General features: G+C 41.0%; 1 protein-coding gene across 1 annotated transcript; it reads left to right on the top strand.

Moving 5' to 3' along the window:
• Positions 1-1,472: 1,472 nt before the first annotated feature.
• On the top strand, positions 1,473-11,273 carry atg4c (autophagy related 4C, cysteine peptidase). Its single transcript, XM_085774890.1, has 11 exons — positions 1,473-1,685; positions 1,771-1,891; positions 2,398-2,481; positions 3,085-3,315; positions 4,577-4,916; positions 6,283-6,353; positions 7,527-7,729; positions 8,010-8,088; positions 8,864-8,940; positions 9,421-9,540; positions 9,975-11,273. The coding sequence occupies exons 2-11, from the start codon at positions 1,777-1,779 to the stop codon at positions 10,140-10,142; spliced, it is 1,488 nt and encodes a 495-aa protein (XP_085631016.1). The 5' UTR covers positions 1,473-1,685; positions 1,771-1,776; the 3' UTR covers positions 10,143-11,273.
• The last annotated feature ends 9,363 nt before the right edge of the window (positions 11,274-20,636 follow it).

The raw sequence follows: 20,636 nt of genomic DNA, 5'->3' as shown, positions 1-20,636 counted from the left end.
CTTCATGTGAAGATTTTTACACAAGACTCAACAATAATGTAATTTACATTCACTTTCTAGGTAAATGAAAATTCATCCTAAAAGAGGAATTCAATTAAATTTTGTCTGTGTTACATCATTTTACATAACATTTCCAATTGATTTTGTGTTACTCTACTAATCAATTAATCGTCTAAATAGCATTTTTATTTGTTACAAGTAGGCCTACAAGAAAGTAGTTTTTGTTTGTTTGATTGTTTTACTTTTCAATGTTTTTTTCTCAGGTGTAACTCATCCTTATGCTAAATCTTTTGTGTTCTGTAATATAGACTGTATATACTTTAACGAAATTCTCAGGAAGGCAGGCAGACCACTCACACCGGCCACAGGGAAAACTGGCAAACGGGAGAATTAATGGCATCATTCAGTACCGTAATGACCGTGTTAATGCGCAACAACGGAACACACCCAGTGAAGAAATGCTGCGCACTTCAGCTACACCCCAACAGCTGGGCAACTTCTTGTGAAGATTTTACACAAGATTCAACAACAATGTAATTAACATCCACTTTCTAGGTACATGCAAATTCATTCTGAAACAGCATTTCAATAGTTTGATGCCAATTTTATTTCAGTTTTTTCTTTGTGCTCGTTGAGAATACAACATTAAATCATTTTTGCACAATGCAAAATAAATGTACAAGTTTAAATATGTTTATACGATTCTATAATTTTTTCCCAATTCTCAAACAACAATAATAGAACATTTCTAAAATGTCTAAACAGTTTAGTTTTCTGCATAATTTCCAAATACTTTTGTGTTAATCAACTACTGTCGAAATAGCAGTTTTATTTGTTGCAGTTAGGGTTAAGGTTTATTTTATCTTTTTTTTTCTCACGTGTGACTAACCCATATGCCCAGTCTTTTGTATTTTGTAATATAGACTGTATGTATCTGTGAACTTTATACTGTTTTTCTCAAACAAACAAAGCTTTATCTTGTTAATAAAACTGGTAGCTTGCAGTAACATATAAAAAACACATAGGCCTATTATATAATTAGTAAAATTCCTGCACTGGTAAATACAGTTTATGATCTTTGCTGTAACCATGGTAGGTTCATCACATTAAAAAGCAGAGTAAGTTATTTTTAATAGACTATTAATATATATCTGTAATAGCAATGCATTTGGGATAAATAATTAAAGGAGATGTAACCAATATAATACATCCATGGATGTAACGGGGAGGGAAGGCGGGGGGGGCGGAGCTGTGTATTTTGTTGTGGCCCTGCCATTGTACAACAAAGAGCGCTTGTTTTAATATAAGACATACCCCAGGTAAAGGGGAACATTCATCTCAGACAGTGTTGATACATGGACTGTGTAAACACCGCCCGCTCGGGCTAGTTTGATGAACAAATCGAGCCACCGTCATCCATGACCTGCCTCCACCCTTCCTCCTCCTCCTCTCGGCGGAAACACCGCGAGATCAGCTGACTTGCCTCTTCCACTTCCTCAAAGTGTAAACATTAGGCAAACGCAGGGCAGGCCAGCGGTGGAGAGCGGCTCATGGGCGGTAGACGGTGTGTTGTTGTTGTTAGGTTGCGTTTAAAACACAGTGTGATGTCGGGAGTTTCACACGGAGCTACGAAGTCCCGGCTGTGAGCGGAGGACAGTTTTTTTTTGGGTCGGAGGAGCTCCGAGGTAACGACGAGTCCACACTGCGAGGTGTTATGGGACTTCATGTACCGCTACACTCTGTTAATGCGTGTGTATGTGTGTGTCTAAGGTTTGTATGCTGAGTGGGCATGGGTTTCATCTTTCGCCGGGTGAAATGGAGAATAAAGGGAGCGACGAGGTGGAAAAATTGAGGACAAAGTTCTTGTCAGCGTGGCACAATGTGAAGTACAGTAAGTAATTTGCTGGAGGCAAGTACATACACACTTACTTACACGCATACACACAACACTCCCATCCATGCATAGTCCTCTATGAACACTTTGTTTCTAATGTTTATATCTGTCACTGCAGTGTCTGTCAATACAATCCACCATCTTATATTATATATAGGCTATTACAAGATTATAATTTGTGGTTTGTTCAGATTGGAGTTTGTACATCTGAAGTGTAGTTGTATCAATAATAACACATAGCTACTGTGGATGCAGTAGACAACACAAATATAAAAACATGCATCACAATTTAGTGAGACAAGAACCTACTGCTGCTGAGTCAGACCTTAAAATAGTTCCTTGTCATGTTGTTCACACTAGTTTGTGTGTGTGTGTGTGTGTGACGTGTTTCAGTTCACTAAAAGTTTCTGTTGTCTCTGTCTGTTTACTTAATCAACATTAGGACTACACTTTATGTAACAGAGTACTGATTGTCTTGTGTTATCCAATATTGTGTGTCTTAGGTTGGGCTCTGAAATCAAAGACTTCTTTCAGTAGAAATTCCCCAGTGCTTCTTCTGGGAAAATGTTACCATTTCAAGGCTGAAGGTACAGTACACACACACACACACACACACACACACACACACACACACACACACACACACACACACACACACACACACACACACACACACACACACACACACACACACACACACAATAACTGCTGGCAACTGTGGTTAAACACACTTATAGCCTAATTATAGAGTGTACTACCCTGTAATGATCTTCACTTGCTTAAATATGTAACAGTTTTACCCTGCAAGTTGTCACAAAGAAGCTGTTTCAAGCTTCATAGGAACAAAGTATAATACCTGTTTAGTTGACGAACCTCTACCATTTGGTTTTTGTTCTTTATTAGTCTGGTTTAACATACTTCTCTACATGTATCCTTCTCTTAATCATGTAATAATAACAGCCATCTGATTAAGGAAGTACATAGATAAAGTGAAACATTTACCAGCACTTCGTACCGTTGAATGGGAGGGGTTTTGTCTGACACTTTGCACACTGTTTGGAGAATCTTTCACAAGTATTTAAGGTTAAACAGAGGGATACATGAATCTTAAAACTCATAATGTATATTTAACTTGAGCCAATACATTTATAATCACTGAGTTGACCCTGTGGTCATTTGTTTGGCATCAGATGACGACAGTATTACAGAAGACTGCTACGAAGCCTCGGATGAGGACTTCGTCATGGGGAACGTGGAGGCTTTCCGGAAGGATTTTGCATCTCGGGTGTGGATGACCTACAGGGAGGAGTTCCCTCCCCTACCCGGCTCCACTCTGACCTCGGACTGTGGCTGGGGATGCATGCTGCGGGCTGGACAGATGATGCTGGCTCAGGCACTTACTCTGCACTTCCTGGGCAGAGGTGAGTGAAATGATGGTACTACAACTTGAGTTACACTGAAACTTGTCACAGTTTTTCTGTCAATATCTTGAGATAATGAAAGTAAAGTGTGCAAAAAAAAACAACACAGTTAAGGTTTGATTTTGACTGTTGACGTGCCTTTGACTAAGAGCAAAAGCTATTTGGACACTTCCTGTACCTTGTGGCTTTCAGGTGGTCATCTTTAGAAGCAGCGCATATGAATGTGGAGACAGACGATGATAATCATCAGCAAAAGGGCTTCATTCTGTTTTGGAGGACTAAATGGATAAAGTTAATTAAGTCAAATACTATAAGTCATTATGAAATCCACCACGAATGGATCTTATAATAAGTCTCCTTTTCATTACAATTCAGTTCAGTTTCTTTTTTTCAGAGAAGGAGGAAAGACTTACAGGCAGTTTGAGAGTTTCCTCATTCTCAACCTCAAACAGAAAGTTTAATTTAGTAGATGCGAGCCATTCAAGATGAGTTAAATTCCTCACATCTCTGTGAGATCTTTTGTCTCTGAAGTGTCCTAGACTTTATGGTTCCTCGTAATGAGATGACAGTGCCGGTTTAATGCAGTCATTTAGAAAACAATATTTAAAACTTGTTCTTCTGTCAAATCTAAAATATGTCACTGATGAAATATTTCTCTATAAAGTGACTAATTGCCACTTAAGGATATTTATTGATCAATTTCACTTTGATTCACTTTGGATCAAGGTCATTTTGTTAATGACTTAGACTCTACTCTGGCCCATTTTATAGTCTGGGCCACTCCCATTCTCCCCGCCTTTGGCTCCCACCCTGTTTGTAAGGCTAAGGCACCGTTAAAGTGAAATACTGGGATACTCAAACCAGTAATTGGACAGAAACACATATCCTGTCATAGAAGCACACAAGCTTCTGTCTGTTTAAGGCAAAAACCATTCGATTTCCAAAGTTGTGAATGACCTTTTGTTCTTAGTGGATATGGTCTTAATGGAACTTTATTGTGTTGAATGATCAGCTACTCGTATACAGCAGGAGAGTTAGTGTCTCATGTCATGCCCTTTGCTGTCGGGTTTTGGATAACTATAGGCTGTTCTTGTACAACAACACTTTGATTCAATGTTTAATTTGTTTATCAAGCTTCGATGTTGTCATGTTACAGTAGAAATAATAGCACTGTTATCCAAAGGCATTTTTTAACGACTATTTTTGGTCTCCAATGTTGCTTGCAAATGATGTTTCATAAATTATTTTATCTCCTTTACAGACTGGACCTGGTCGGAAGCACTGACACTCCAGCCTTTAGACACGGAGACGTGGACGGCCACTGCAGCCAAACGTCTGGTTGCGTCCCTGGAGTCTTCTCTTCAAGGCTCCCACAGACCTTCTGATCCTGAATTACCACCCACGCCTCAGGCCCAGGCCCAAGGATCTGCAGAGGAGGCAGATGCACATTTGAAAGAGATGTACCACCGCACACTGGTGTCCTGGTTTGGGGACAGTCCCTCTGCTCAGTTGGGTCTCCACAGGCTGGTCCGCTTAGGCCTAACGATGGGGAGGCAGGCAGGGGACTGGTATGGACCTGCTGTGGTGGCACACATCCTCAAGTAGGTCTAAAAAGTTTGACCTGATAACTTCACTTGTTTTAATCTAGCATGTGATCCCCATTCATATGTTGCTAAAAGGACAACATTCAGTTTGGTTATTGATTAGTATACAGATCAGGCTTTGTTCACTCATTCAACCAATCTGTTCTTTTGTATGTAAAGAACAAAATGTAAAATGTAGTGTCTTTACATAAAAGTTACTTAAATTATCAATCAGTTCCAATATTTAATCTGAAAGTCTGGGCCATGAAGAGACTGTGGCAAACATTGGATTAAAATATACTAGAGATATATTGCTGCAGGACTACAAGGTTTTTATGATTCCTTGTTGAACTGTGCCTATGTGATGTAGCCGTTGTGGAATTATTACAGCCTCTAAAAAGCCTGGACGGCTTCTCCATCCATCCATCATCTTCTACTTATCTGGGGTTGGGTCGCAGAGGCAGCAGGGTTAAGCAGAATTCCAGACATCCCTCTCTCCTATAACGCTTTCTACCTCCTCCTAGGGGATCCAGAAACATTCCCAGGCTAGAAGGGATATGTAATCTCTCCAGTGAGTCCTCCAGGGCCACATCCCTGTAGGACAGGCCTGGAAGACCTCCAGAGGGAGGCACTTAAGAGGCGTCCTTATCAGATGCCTGAACCACCTCAGTTCACTTGTTTGAACATGAAGGAGCAGAAGCTCAACTCTGAGCTCCCTCCAGATGTCCAGGCTCAGCTCCCTCTTCACCACAACAGTCCTGTAGAACATTTACACTAGTGCTGATGCCGCCTTGATCCATCTGTTGATCTCCCGCTCCATTTCACCTCAGTCAGGAACAAGACCCTTTTAGATGCTTGAAGTCTTCCACTTGGGGCAACTACCTGCAGGAAGCAGTCCACCACTTTCCAGCTGACACAAGTCATTTGTGTTAATTCACACATATTACACCATACAGTTTTTGCAGGATAATAAATGTACAACGGCAATAATAAAAAGTATAGTATATAGTATATATAAACAATATACAATAACAGCATGTAGATGAATGAATGCAATGCAGTTGAGTGAGTGACCACAACAGCTGCCGCTCAGTCACATGTGCATCTGTGACTTGGTGATTATTTGCAAAGATGCTCATAAATTTCAAGCCTCTCACATATTCAGGTATTGGTGGTAAAAATAGCTTTAAATAGATGCACTAATCTGACAGCAGTTAACTCATTTTGACATCAGTAATATCAGTGTTTATAAGTTCACGATGACATATGAAGCCCTGATCTTTAAGTAGCTTCAGCTCCACGTACTATAAACTTCCTTCCCTCACCCATTTTCTCTCTCTTTACTCTGTCCTCCTCGCTTCCCTCTCCCTCTCCTCTCTCTTAGGAAAGCTGTCGAGGAGTCGATGGACCCTGGCTTGGCGGGTATAACTGCCTATGTCTCCCAGGACTGCACAGGTATGAAAGATGAGCCTGTTGATGATAAAACAGGATGCTGGCCACAACACAACTGACCCGTCTTTTCCCACTCACTCTCTCTGACTGTAGAGCTGCTAAGAGTAGTGGCATGAGTTTAACTGTGTCTGCTCCAAATCTATGACCACCCGCTCAGACCTCAGTGACCTGTGTTTTGATTCATGTTCGTCTTCTCAACAGCAGGAGCAGAGGGGGGCTGGATTGTGTAGCTACGTAGTCTTGGTGTATTATTATCAGTTTGCTATTTCACTATAACTTGTGCACAATATATATATAATATACATCATGGCATTTAGTAGTAAAATAAAATGATTACCTGATTAATTAAATAAAATAAATCGTCACGAATGTTGACACTCAATTATGAATCATTGAATCTGTGAATTATTAGTCATTTATTTTCGTGTTTTCTCCCATTTTATATGAATGTGAATTGAATCTTTTTTGAAACAAGCAGCAAGCATAGAAATATTGGTAACACTTTATAGTAAGTACACACTATTAAGCATTAGTTAAGCTTTGAATACTGAATTCATCATTTATAACACATGAATACTCATTAGTATGTAGTTTATAAACACAGTTAAACATTTTTTAGCCTACTCATCATTGATAAGCACTAACTGTATTTATAAACTACATATTATTGAGTATTCATGTGTATTCATGTGTATAAATGAAGAATTCAGTATTTATTAATGCTTAATAGTGTGTGTACTTATTATAAAGTGTTACCAAAATATTTCTTTGACCTCTACCCAATTAGACCTTGTACAGTACATACCCTGGTTATGGAAAAGGAATATACATAAAGACACACATGCCAAATATACGACAGATGCATATTATGTTATGTAAAGGAAGAAATAAGATGTTTGGTGTTAATTTTAAAATATGAAATAAAATGGACATCATTTGCATATATAAATGATTTGCAGACAATTATGAGGAAGAAGAACTCTGTATTTTATAGATAAAAACCTACTTGCGACATCATGGCTCTCATATAAAAAAAGTTAATTGGGAATGCTGCAAAAAATCTGTACTGATGGACTGACTGATGAGCAGACAGAGCGGATGATAGGTTGGCAGGGCAGACACAGATGCAGACAAAATGACCTCCATCTGACCTTATGTGTTATTGATCCTCCATAGTGTACAGTGCCGATGTCATTGAAAGCCACAGGGCACCGACAGCAGGGCAGACCTCTGCTGAGACATCAGACGCTCCTCCCTCGCCGCAGAACAACCAACCAGCGTCGTCCTCCACCCCGCCAGACAGCCGAGCCGTCATCATCCTCATCCCCGTGAGGCTGGGGAAGGAGAAGACCAACCCTGACTATTTTGACTTTGCAAAGGTGAGACATACATATTGGTTAATGGGTAATTTTTTGAACTGCTTTAGTAAAATAGGTTAAAATATCATTTTTGCTGACAAAGTTCTACACGCATACTGTAATAATTAAGAACAAAGCTTGTTCGTGGCATCACAGGAATAAAGAGTTAATATATTCTTAAATAGTAAATGTTTTTTGTTGTTACTGTTGAATTTAAATTTAATGTTTTACAGTTACTGACATACAGAATAAAACTTTCAGTCAGCATTTCTGTGTCTCTGTCCTTCCCTGTTCATTTTAGAGTGTACTGAGTCTGGAGTACTGCATAGGCATCATCGGAGGGAGGTCCAAACAGGCCTGCTACTTTGTAGGATTTCAAGGTTAGTGTTAGCTTAATGGAAAAAAGAGAAAGACACACAGAGAGGGGTTGGTGTGAATAACAGATTATTTTGCATAATATACCCTTCTTATCTGAAGAGACAAAGTAAGTTAATGTATTCCTGTTTGCATGAGGAAAACGGAGAGGAGTGGAGATGGAAGCGAGTGAAGCAGGGCTTACTTTATTCTCTCTGACCCATCAAAGCCTCACCCATTTATCACAAGTAAACCTCCCAAGTTGTAAGCTGTAATTGATTTCCATAGGAGGCATGCATTAAATTTCATCTGGTTCCAAAGTGAGCCACTCTTCATCACCTTCAGGAGCCAGGAGGAACCTTCAGTTGTACATCTTGGCAGTCAATATTTACGCATTTACATTTTACCAATTTGAAATACAGTGGTGGATGATGTCTAAATGACAAGCAATACATTCTCCCTGCCAAGGCTCAGCTCAGCGCTGCATTTATCATATGCAAATGTTCGAATATAATTGCGTGTTTGTAAAAGTAATTCCCCCACACAAAAATTAAATGACAACCTCTTTTTTGCGGGTGTAAAGAATGTGCTTGTACAAACGCATTTGATTATGCAGAATTTAATCCACCCTGGTGGATATTAAAAAGCAACAACCTTCTGGGAGGCATATTTGACGCACACAAGCCTAACAGTAGACCGAGCGGGTGACTTTGAGCTACTCTGCATAGAAATTGGAGAGAAGCGCGTTTTTGTAATAATCCGATGTTTTTGAATAACTTGTCTTTTGTTTTGTCCTTGCAGATGACAGCTTGATTTACATGGACCCTCATTACTGTCAGTCTTTTGTGGATGTCAGCACCAGCGATTTCCCTCTCCAGGTAATGTGAAATTACACAGACGAGCTGACTGGAGTCCCAGTAATGTGAATTTAATAGTTTCTGTTAGTACTTAAGGGTCTGAATCTTAAAGCAGCCCTCGGCCCAATTACAGAGTCTCTATCTGCTGATTTATTTGCTGCTCAGATGTGTGAAGCTGCCACTTAAGAGAAATACGGCAAATACATGATCAGGTACTGCGAGCCTGAATATTTCAGGACCCATACATAAAAATCAGCACACAGCACCGTATGGCAACTTTGTTTTATGCTTTTGCATGCCGTGGTATACAATGTGACACACACCAGAGCTGTAAATTTATGGATGCCGTGACAGCAGATAAATAAGATTTCATTCATCAAATGATGCAGAATACAGCTTATTTTGTGTTGACGCTGCCATGGAGTGTATGTATGCCCGGCAGTTACCCGCCCCTTCAGCTTGATGAATACTTTCAGATGTATCTTGTCTCTTTTTGTCTAGTCATATCATTGCCCCTCACCAAAGAAGATGCCTTTCAGCAAGATGGACCCAAGCTGCACCATAGGTTTCTACTCCAGAAGCATCCAAGACTATGAGAGAATCAGCCAAGAGCTGACCAAGGTGAGGAATGCTGTCCAATGAGAGGATGCCTTTAATATCATTCCAATACACCATTATTTTATTAAACATTTAAAAAAAATAGTATTATCATCATTTTAATACTCATGTATATTAATTCGGTTAGTGTAGTGGAAAATGCCTGTGTCAGTATAATACACGTTCACCAGTAGATGGCACCATTTAGCCATGAATCTGACTCACTTGCTTACGTCCCAGTCAGCAGATTGGTTAGATGTTATAAACCAGCACTGCCTTCCTTAACTTATCATGCTTCTATTCAGAGGACTCTATTTCTACAGCAGCTGCCTGAGAGATTTTGCATCTTGTTGTGTTAAGTGTTTAAACATAAACAACATACGGTAAACCACAGTAAAAATGTAGAGCATGATGTAACCGCAGCACTTCTCTGAAACACAGTTCTGTTGTCGTTCCAGGTGCTGCAGCCATCAGCGAAGGAGAAATACCCAGCGTTCACTTTTGTGCAAGGTCACGGCAGAGATTATGACCTGTCGGGAGACCTGACCCCGGAGAAGAGAGAATGGCCTTTCATCCGTGACCCGAGGAGGACGGTGACCACCGCTGGGGACTTTGTGCTGCTTTGACAGCACTGTTTAAAAGACTACTGACAGGGAACTTCCTTCCTTTTTTTTTTTAAAGACTCAAACTGCTCAGTGTCCGGAGCCTCGTGTCTGACACTGAAGGTTGTTCAACTCTTTTAAAACTACATTAATTCAGTCTGTACGTCTTGGGAACTTTGTTGCTGAGCAATTTTCAGAACAAAACTGCTGTTAACTGGTTGGACTTTGTATTTGTTGCCCAGCAATGTTAGCGTACTGAATAATTTGTCAGGAAGCCTTGGGACAGATTTTGGTGCTCTGCTGAATTTAATAACAGAATAACAGCATTTTTATACACACATCTACAACATCACTGCTCATCTCCAGGATTATTTTCTATTTCTATGGACTTTAGATGTCTATAGCAACTTTAACAACACGCCGGATTTTGTGCGTTAGTGAAGGATTACTTTGCACATCACACATCATGTTGAAGTCTCAAAGGGATTTGATAACTAGGTCCAGTTCAGCACCTACACACTGTGCTTTGTGCATTCAAGGCTAACAGTGTCATAGAGCAGAAGTTAACTACGACTAACTGACCTTAACACGTTTTAAAGGACTACCTTCAGTATTTAAACAGGGTTTCTGTGTGGTTAGCAGTGGCCAAACAGAAATGTGGTAAACGCCTTAATTAATACAACAAACAAGATGAATCCTTCTCTGAAACACCTCAACGAAAGCACAAATTCTGAGGGAAATTTCCCCCATCATTTCTTTTTTCATTCACACATAGAGCTCATTTCTTTCTGTTAGTAATAATAATATATGATGGTGTTGTGTGACGATATGATTGTTTGCTTCGTGGTATTCAGTTGGACCAGAGTGACCAGCTGTATCAGGAGTTTGTCAGAGACATTATGGTGTTTTGTCACACGCCTCACTAAAGATCATCTATTATTAATTACCCTTACAATAGGATGCTTTGGATGTAATACCATGTACTGTACAAACACCACTGGTCAGAAATTTTAGAACACCTCATTTTTGTACTGTAGTCAAATCCAGTAGGTGGAAGTAAATGAAGCCTCAAAAGTTGATGCAAACAATTCCTAAACATGTCTCTCCTTTTGCTGGTTTCTTTAAAAAAAGGAAAAAAAAGAAAATCATCTATCTGTACAAAGGCAGTGTTGGAACAAACTGTTACAACACTTGCTGAAGTATGTGTTAGAGCAATGCTGCACTGCAGGAAGTAGGATTGTGTACGTCCATCATGATGTTCAGAAAGAGGCAGGTAACAAAGGAGGACAGGTCGGTCAGGGGTTCATCCTGTAGCCAGATAATTGTGCCAAACAGATTGAGTTCAACCCAAACCATGAAGCTGGTTTTGGATGAACCCAGATGAACAGTGAAACCAAGGCAACCTGCAGGTGCAACACATTAGCAGCATAGGCAAAGTTTCTAGATAGATTTTGATTTCCATTGTAAAAAAGAACAAAGTGTCTTCAGCCACCAGAAATTTTGATTACATTTAGTTGAAAATTCAATGATTTCTAAAAATCTGTAAAAATCACAATTGACAATTTGTTCAATGCTTTAATTTCTCTGTCACTGAATTATGGAAATTTGGAAATGGAAACAGCTTGTAAAATGGAGGTGTTCTTAAACATTTGAAAAGTGGTGTTTATCTAACACACACACACACACACACACACACACACACACACACTTTAAACAGCACCAAAGGTGAAACTATATTTTAAAAAAACACTCCGCTTCAGGGAACTGATATTGAATTGCAATATAGAAAAACTACATCTACTGTCTAATTATTATTATTTGTATGTTGTGTACAAATAACTATTTTGGCCAATAATTTCAAAGGGTGGCTTTTCATAGAGATTTTCTAACATTTCATTTCATTGTGTGTTTTTTCATAACATTAATTTTTCCACATTCTGTTAGCAGTGACTTAATGATCTGATGCTGTTCATAAACCTTTTAGATAACTATACATTACTAAACTAGAAGTTAAGAAGTATAATAATACAACTTGGGCTACAAACCTCAAGCACTTTGACTTAACACTTCAAAACCACTGAAGTATTCCAAGTACTGTTGAATATTATTTTTTCACTTTCCTGCATCCAAATATCTGCATGTCTGTTTTTAAGTTAATTAATCTCCTGTTTTTGTACACTGCTGGGAAGGAAACAATGAATAAAGTTCAAATGTTTGACTTTCTGAGTTGGCATTCTTCTTTTGGGTCCCACTTGGAGAATCTGGACTGACTCTAGTGGAATAATAAAAAAAAAATAGTTTGCTTCATTTTCTGTGCTGGATACAACCCTCGGTGGCGTGCTGAAATGTATTCAGTTCCTTTCTCTCCCAGTCAAATGTAGTAGATTAAAACTAATCGTACGTGCTAACCATCTCTACAGCCCATTAACCAGGGACCGGAAAAAATGTGACCCAGTGACACTGGCAGCAATTGTGTTGCTCTGTGAGGAAAAGAAAATATCCTTGTGTGCAAAGATCTGTTACCATGGATAATCTGTCTGTTGCCCCCTTAGTTTGAGCTATGCTGGACTGTTTTCCTGTACAATACAAATTCTTGTATTATGATGAGCCATGCTTTTTAAAGGAGGGAACTGTCCCTTCTGTGGGGAGCTGGGGCAAAGGTGAGGATGGATGGATAGAGAGGAAGAAGAATCCCTCATCTGTTCTCTTCTCTACCATGGAAAAGCAATGGCAAAGCGCATAAAGGCATCATTTAGATCCCCCGTCTGATCTGTGTGCTCGTCCGTGTTTTTTTTTTTAGTGGACGGCCGACCGGCTGTGTGGACAAAGTGGGAACATCAAGTATGCAGGAGCAAAGGACCAGTGACATTCTTCGGCTTTGGAAGATGGAAAGGAAGAGAAGGGGTTGAATGGACGGGAGGGAGGGAGGTGTAGGGAGGGAGAGAGGGAGGGGATGGGACATTTGGGGATTTTTGTCAGAAACATGAAAGAGCATTTGTGCTGGGGGGCACAGAGTGCTCTGAGGGTCGACTGTGTTCTCCATGTATTTACAGGGCATGTATGAATATTTGATTAATGAGTCACAGGCTCAGGGGAAATGTAATAAGCGAGTGGCGGCTTTACAAAGCAAGCCGATCACACACACACACATAGACACAGACACATAAACCGTGCCCTGCCGTTTAACACAAATGCCTAAAGCTTCATTGACATTGCAGATTCCTGAAAATCTAATCTGCACCCGAGCAAATTCCTCACAAAGACGGAGTCCATGAGAGTCATTCCTCTGCTGCACAGATGGATGGATGGGAGGGTGAGAGTGTGTGGGGGGGGTTGACATGAAGACACCAAGACGCCCAATAAAGATTTTATTTTGGTGTCATCCTAAGGAGGAAATGGCCTGTGGGATGCAGTCTTCAGAAGGACCAACAGTAAAAGGCCTTCTTTTCATACCTGTGTTTGGAATAAAGCCCGAGGTCTAAGTCGGACTCCCCCCTCTACTATGGCAACAAGATCTTTGGGATGTTATTTACAAGCCAAAGTTGTGATCTGTGTGTAATTTACGTTGAGTTGTTTCTCAAAGTGAAATCTTCACATCTATATGTAATCCGATATTTTCAGTTATTTCATCCACACAGAAACTGTAAAAACACAAACTAGTTCAAAACAAAATGTTGAATATAGATGGAAAACAATTCATAGCAATACAGTAATCTCAGATTAATCCATATAATCATTTAGTTTTACTATGACATTAACAGAAATGACATATACAAAGAAAGACAGGGCTTTGTTGTGCATTAGCCTCCTTCCAGGTCTGTGGGAGCTTACACTTAACTCTCGGTACTGAGTGAAGTGTCATAAGCTTTCTGAGTCTCATGCGCACAATGTCAACACACAAAACAATTCTCTTTTCCGTGACAATATTATCAAATTTGTGTCATTTTAGCCGTGCTGAAGAAGATGACTGTGATGCACCACAAAGTGTCGTTTCTATTCCCTCTCACCCCGTGGTTCTCAGGATCTCCTCCAGCCATTATCAGACCATGATGGATGACACTGAGAACATCCAAGGGAATTAGATTTAACAAAAAGGAAAAGACGCAGGGGAAAATGCAATATGCAGAGTCTGTGTGTGTGTGTGTGCAAGTGTAAATGTGTGTTTGTGTGTGAGGATCTTAAACAGTTAAAAAGTGATGTGTCTGGCCTTCTCCATTCATAAGTAGTGTGTAAATTTATATGGATGAGTGTGTGGTTTACACATGTACGACTGGTGTGTAAGTCATTCTAAATCTTAGGTGTCACTCTGCCTCCCTGTCTTCACACCAGGTGCAGGGGTGCTAGATTTATACCGAGTAGCCCTTGCCCACCCTTGTGGAATGCCATGCATCTTCAAACAGGTACTTCACTTTGAAATCTCATCTCGCCGTGATATCTCTAGGCGGCTAAATATATCCGGCTCCCGGATCCCGCAGCCGTCGGAGCGTAAATAGCGCCTGCGCTGCATCAGACTGCATTCAGAGTCTCAAGTCTGTCCATGCAACTGTCCACTTGTCTCCACCCATCTCCTTCTAACCCCACCACCACCATCGCCCCCCTCCTCCTCCTCACTGGAGCTCCTGGAGAAGTGCTGAGACACTGCATGCCTCACACATCTCTTCTGGGCGGAAGCCAGACAGATGTCATAATGCTGTGATTAATCAGCACCACACGGGACAGGAGCTTTAAGGGTGCTCTACCATGTGAACATGACCTACAGTGCATTCTGGGTCAAAGGTTCTTCAACTTTTTTCTCCTGGGGACTAACTGCAGACATATTTTTTGCCATAATGTAACTTGCACTGGATGTTTCAGGAGCCACCAGTGCAGGAATGCTGATGATGGCCACATGTTTACAAATACATAATGAGTAAGCTGTGATCCATAGGGCGATGATATTTAAAGGGACTACGAGGAGTTTTTCCCATGAGCCTCTGTGCGCACGGTGAAATACTTGGACCGGTGCAAGATGGACGAAAGCGAAAAGAAAGCCAAGAATGTTTTCATTAATTAAGAATGAAAGTCGGAGGTTTGAAGGCGATCAGATACCGTCGTAGTTCCGACCATAAACGGCGATTCGCCAGCGTTATTCCCATAACCCGCCGGGCAGCGTCCAGGAAACCGAAAGTAGGAAATGCTGGGCGAGCCGACCACTAAATAATAATAATATCAAAATAACTATAAAGACAAAACAATATGTTTATCGAAAATGGACCCATTAACAAGTGTGGGTAACGTAGATTCATCCACATTAATATGAGACTCTTTTATAACCAAAAGCAAACTCCTCGGGGTCTCTTTAATAACTTCTTGATTCATACTGAAAGTAATGTGGTCATGATGTTTTGTTGTTTCACACTTTATAACCTGATAATGATTTAAAACTAACAAAAACTACCAAAGTATTTATTTTGGCTTGAATCACATGGCATCACAGTTTTGACTACTGTGATGCAAATCAATGAAAACAAGTCATGGTAATGAACTTTAAGCTAATGATTAATTTGAATTTGCATGCAGCCAGAACGTTGGAAAAATATTGTTATTGCATTGTAATATGGATTTCAACCATATTGCCCAAATGTGACAAGATTGTCAGGCACCAATAGCAAAAAGCAGGATAATAACAAAACAAATGTTTGAACGTGAGATGATCTTGGTCTTAAAAGCAGCTGATCTATTAAAAGATGAGCAGCTCTAGTCAAAGAGCAACTTCCCAGCTTGCTGTATAAGTAAGCAGGAGGGTTTAGAGCTGTTTTAGAGCATCTCCTGACTCGACCCGATCTATCATCATTTATTTTGACATAATTCCTTGAAGTGACTGAACGTTAGTGTCAAGTACCACTACTGGTACTGACATGACTTTTCTTTAGGACAAGGTCAGTGGAGATGTTTTACTACCTTCCATAAAATCTTATTCATCTCATTTGAATCCAGATATTTAGATTTATGGACTGTTTGCATCAAACTATTAACAAATCAAATAGTCATAAACAAAAACATTTAAATGGGCCTTGACTTTGTGGCACGATAAATCAGACGGTTCACTCGCTTTATTTTGCTTTCGCAATGTCATCTAAAAAAAAGAAAAGATGGTCACCTCCTATTCTGATGCGATTGGTTTGCATTGTTCTCCTCCTCTCGCCCTCCTGAGAGGCGTGTAACCGTGGCAGAGGCCCAAAGCAAAGCGCCTCACCTAGTGTTGGCTAACCTCGCCCGGCTGTGACAACAAGAAGGGCACTGGAGTTAACATTTAGATAACGGATGTGTGTGCCGCTTTCGATTTCCATTCCTGGTGACAGGGAATCTTGGGAGCACATCACGGCTTGTGTTTGTGTATATGTGTGTGTGGGTGTGTGTGTGTGTGTGTGTGTGTGTGTTGGGGGGGGTAGGGGCACTCCTGTGTGTGTTTCCTGCATCTCAGGGGTGATGTGGAGGAACGCCGAAATTCCTCATTCTGCTGTCCTCTGAGGCATGGCCAGCCCTCTGTCAGCTTTTACTAACCAGATGCATCCGAAACAGGCACCGAGGCTGAAGGCAGGGGATATTGCCTGCTGTGTAGCTGTCGACTTGTTTCTTATTGCATGCCTGTGTTGAGCAGGGTGGCAAGAGTGTTGCGTGTGTGTGTGTGGGAGGTGGAGGTTAGCAGAGTGTCAGCCTGTCTATGTGTGCAAATGTGTGTGGCAAGAAGACATGCTATGAATTTAGGAGTGTGTATCATCCACCACCACCACATACAAACTCCGTCGGTCTTAGCTTTTCCTTGACTCTTGGGTTGTAACTAACATCAGTCTCTGCCATGCTGTGGCCTGTAAGTTTTTGTCAAGTTAGTATTCCCCAACATTTCTGCTTAATGACATTGAGTATGTGTGTGTGTGTGTGTGTGTGTGTGTGTGTGTGTGTGTGTGTGTGTGTGTGTGTGTGTGTGACATAGTGAGATAAATTGAGAGAAAAAGTGACGGAAAGCTAGAATTTTTCTTTTGTAGCTTTCCTCTTCTACTGTGTGCATATTTCAGTGTGTATGTCTGTGTGTGTGTTTGTGTGCCCGTGTGTGTGCGCGCGCGTGTGTGAAAGATCTCCTCCATCCTGCAGATTTGTGTCTGTGTGTGATACTTTGCAATCTCATCTCCATCTAAAACTCCTGCAGGCCCTGTGCGCCATTATCACGCAGTTGCAATAAAACCCACAGTAATTAAAGGGGATCTGGCTGTAATTGCCTCAGTGAATCAACTTAATCAGCACCTGTGCTCACAGTCAACCTAATGGTGCAATCTAACCTTTTAATACCCCAGAAATTAGAATTGTAAAAAATTATACACCTGATAATCATTCTGTATTTTGAAACTCTTGAGTGGACAATGAGTGGACCATTGTCCAAGGCAAATATTAAAGCTGTAGTCTGCTGAGTGTGCATATGAGAAAGGTTGAGTGAGAATTAAACAGAGAGAGAGAGAGAGAGAGGGAGAGAGGGAGGGAGAGACAGGCAGGAAACATGCCACAACTAAGCATTTACATGCTGAGAGTTGATGCAGAAAGGATTATTATAAGAAGTAGATGTGGAAGGTTTTGTAAACACTTTGTATATTAGTTTAGCTACTTAGGATTGTGTCAAGCAGATCAATAACAGCAAAATGTCAAAAAGATATGAATCCATTTAAACAGAACTACTTGCCAACAATGTGTCTTCATGATTGCAAGAATAAATCTGCGCTGCGCATTGATTGACTGTATGTGAACATCCATACACAAATTTGCACTATTGACCAATTGCAAACCTTGGAAAAAGCTGGAGGAAACTACAGTATGAGAACAGCTGTATCACTCACAACATCCCATTTTAAATCACCGTCTTGTCTTTTCATCAAACAAGCAACTTTCTCACAGGAGAGGATTTGACGTTTCTTATCGCATAAGAAAGCACAGGTGGGGCTGATAACATTGATCATAGCTGCTTTTCCATTTAAGTGCATTAGTAAACCATGACAACTCCTAGCATGCATAATTGCAAGGCTAAGGAAGTGGAACAGCTACAATAACTGTAATGCAGCCACAAATAATGTTATTAATTACCGGTACACCTGTGCTTTTGTCAGCAATTTCAGGGTAAAATATCTGCTATGAAAACAGACGACTTTCTGAAGTTGCTGATTGTAATAAATTGTGAGACTGCATTTACACCAGCCACAGCGAGGTAGCTTAGCAGATTATTTCCATAAAAGTCCTTAAAAGTTCAAACTTTGGACTCTGCAGGTATCGGGTTAAAATATGTCTATGGACTTACAGTCTGTGGCCCAACTTATAAAGATCTTGACCTAAATATAGTCTGTAGGGGATGGGGATGGCGATGGACTGCAAAGTAGGTTAGGTGTGTGCATATGTGTGTGTAGTCTGCAAGTGCCAGTACTGTAGTTTAGAGGAGCATGCATGCAGAATATTTCTCCCTGTATTCAAACTCGGACAGAGAAGTGTATGAGAGTGTGCTTAACGACAAAGCAGATTTCACAGCACATAGTATACACTATTAAACAATACAATAACAACCACAAGAAAAAACAGAGATAACGACACAGCTAAAATCATGAATAAATTAGCACGCCCATTACTCTCGCACTGCTGGGCCCACAGCCTCATTGAAATATAGGTCTTCTCAACACATATACCTAATATACTAAAAAAGAACATTTAAAATGATTCAGTGGCTTCTGTGAACACATTAATTTTCAGTACTAAAAATATATTTTTAAGCAGGTCTTGGTCCCTACTTTTTCCTTGTGTGGAATGCATAATGGATTCCTATGTAATCCATTATGGCTGCTGGGGGAGCGAGAGATAAAGAGTCTTCAGCAGCAGCCACCCGGGGTTGTTCTTCTTTAAATGAAGTTTTAATAAAGAACGACGGAAAGGCTGTACAAGGTCAATTATCAGACTTTGCCCATCCTCTGATACTGCTCTCCGATCCCTGTGCTTAGTTAACCATAATAGCTGTCAGTCATAGCCCGCTGATCTACACGTAAAAACGTCAGACGCCCAGACGAAGGCTGAACCTATCTATCCAACACCTCTGTCAGTGTACGTTTACTGTTGACTATTTTTCGTCCTGACTGGCACATAAGGTCGCCACTGTCACAGACAGGCAAATCAGGAGAGCTGACTGGGGGTTGACGTTCATTTGTCAGTGCCCTCGTTGAGGAGGATATCTCTTTATGCATCAAGAATACGTTAAAAGTCACTGGGGGGAGCGGTGGAGATATTAATTTCATCTGTCCAGGTGCTCGCTCAGCGTTGTAAGTTGAAAGGCCCCCCCGACCCATCTCAAAGAGTGAGGTGGATTTAATGTACAGGGTGCTTATGAATACACTTATGTATTCATTTGAGCAATAAACGCCGGGCTGGGTCCCACACAGAAAAACAAACTGCCTAGCTTCCGGCAGCCATTTTAATTAAATGCCATGGATTGTCAAATTTATCGATCCCCCCCTCCCCTGACACCAGCCTGAAGGATGTCCTGTGCCATTTCCATATCTTTAGCGGGCTCTCCTGCTAATGCGAGGTGAGGGATGGAAGGAGATGGAGGTCTGCTTGGTTAAATTGGGCCTGGCTCTCACAGCTTGGAGCTTGGAGTGGAGGGAGGGAGCGGGGTGTAAATGGATGTAGATAGGCTAAAGGGGGGGTTGCACATGTCCTGAAGCGATAGCCTCGGAGCCTCACTCTCACTCTGCCTCTCGGAGCAGATCTGTGTACAGATGGGTGCCTGACAGGCCTACAGCTGTTCTCCTAATTGTTCATTAAGTGTTCTATTGATTCTCTTATTTCGAGTACATGTGTCTTTCAGCCGCTGCTCTCCATGTGAAGTGGCAGACACACATGCCACACACACACACACACACACACACGTACACATACAATCACACACGCTTACACCTACACACATCCAGGCTGGGCAGAGATGACAGGACCGGCTGATGCTGAAAATGCGAGCTGCCACTTCTAATCCAAGGCTTCTCTCTCTCCACAGAGTCCGGCAGGGCCTGGAAAGCAACGTCCGCGCTCGACGCACCAGGCTTTTATTTTCCAAACTTTTAGCATCAATCAATTAAAGTGCTGGCAGCAGCATGGAAAAATGTTTAATTCCTTGTTAAGCAGCAGCAGCTTCAGATTGCACCTGGCTGATAAGGGAGCTTGTGTGAGTCTATTAGATCCTGATACTCCTGCCTGATTACTTGGAGAGAATGCAAGCTTTATTTAGGCAGAAAATGATCAAGAAAGATAGTCGAGAGGAGAGGAGAGGAGAGGAGAGGAGAGGAGAGGAGAGGAGAGGAGAGGAGAGGAGAGGAAACTCAACAGCACTATCATTTTGAAGCAGTTTTTTATCAGTCATGATCATCTGCTGTTGTGGATTATGGCATTCAGTGGGACCTGCTCTCATCCTGATCCACATTTAATCTGCAAGCAGAACAGATAAAAACCAATGCCAAGGCC

Source organism: Trachurus japonicus, chromosome 4 (assembly GCF_045865225.1).
Source record: "Trachurus japonicus isolate A0001 chromosome 4, Traja_1.0".
Lineage (NCBI taxonomy): Eukaryota > Metazoa > Chordata > Actinopteri > Carangiformes > Carangidae > Trachurus > Trachurus japonicus.
Note: the sequence above shows the minus strand (reverse complement) of the source record. Positions and strands in the feature narration are given on the sequence as shown.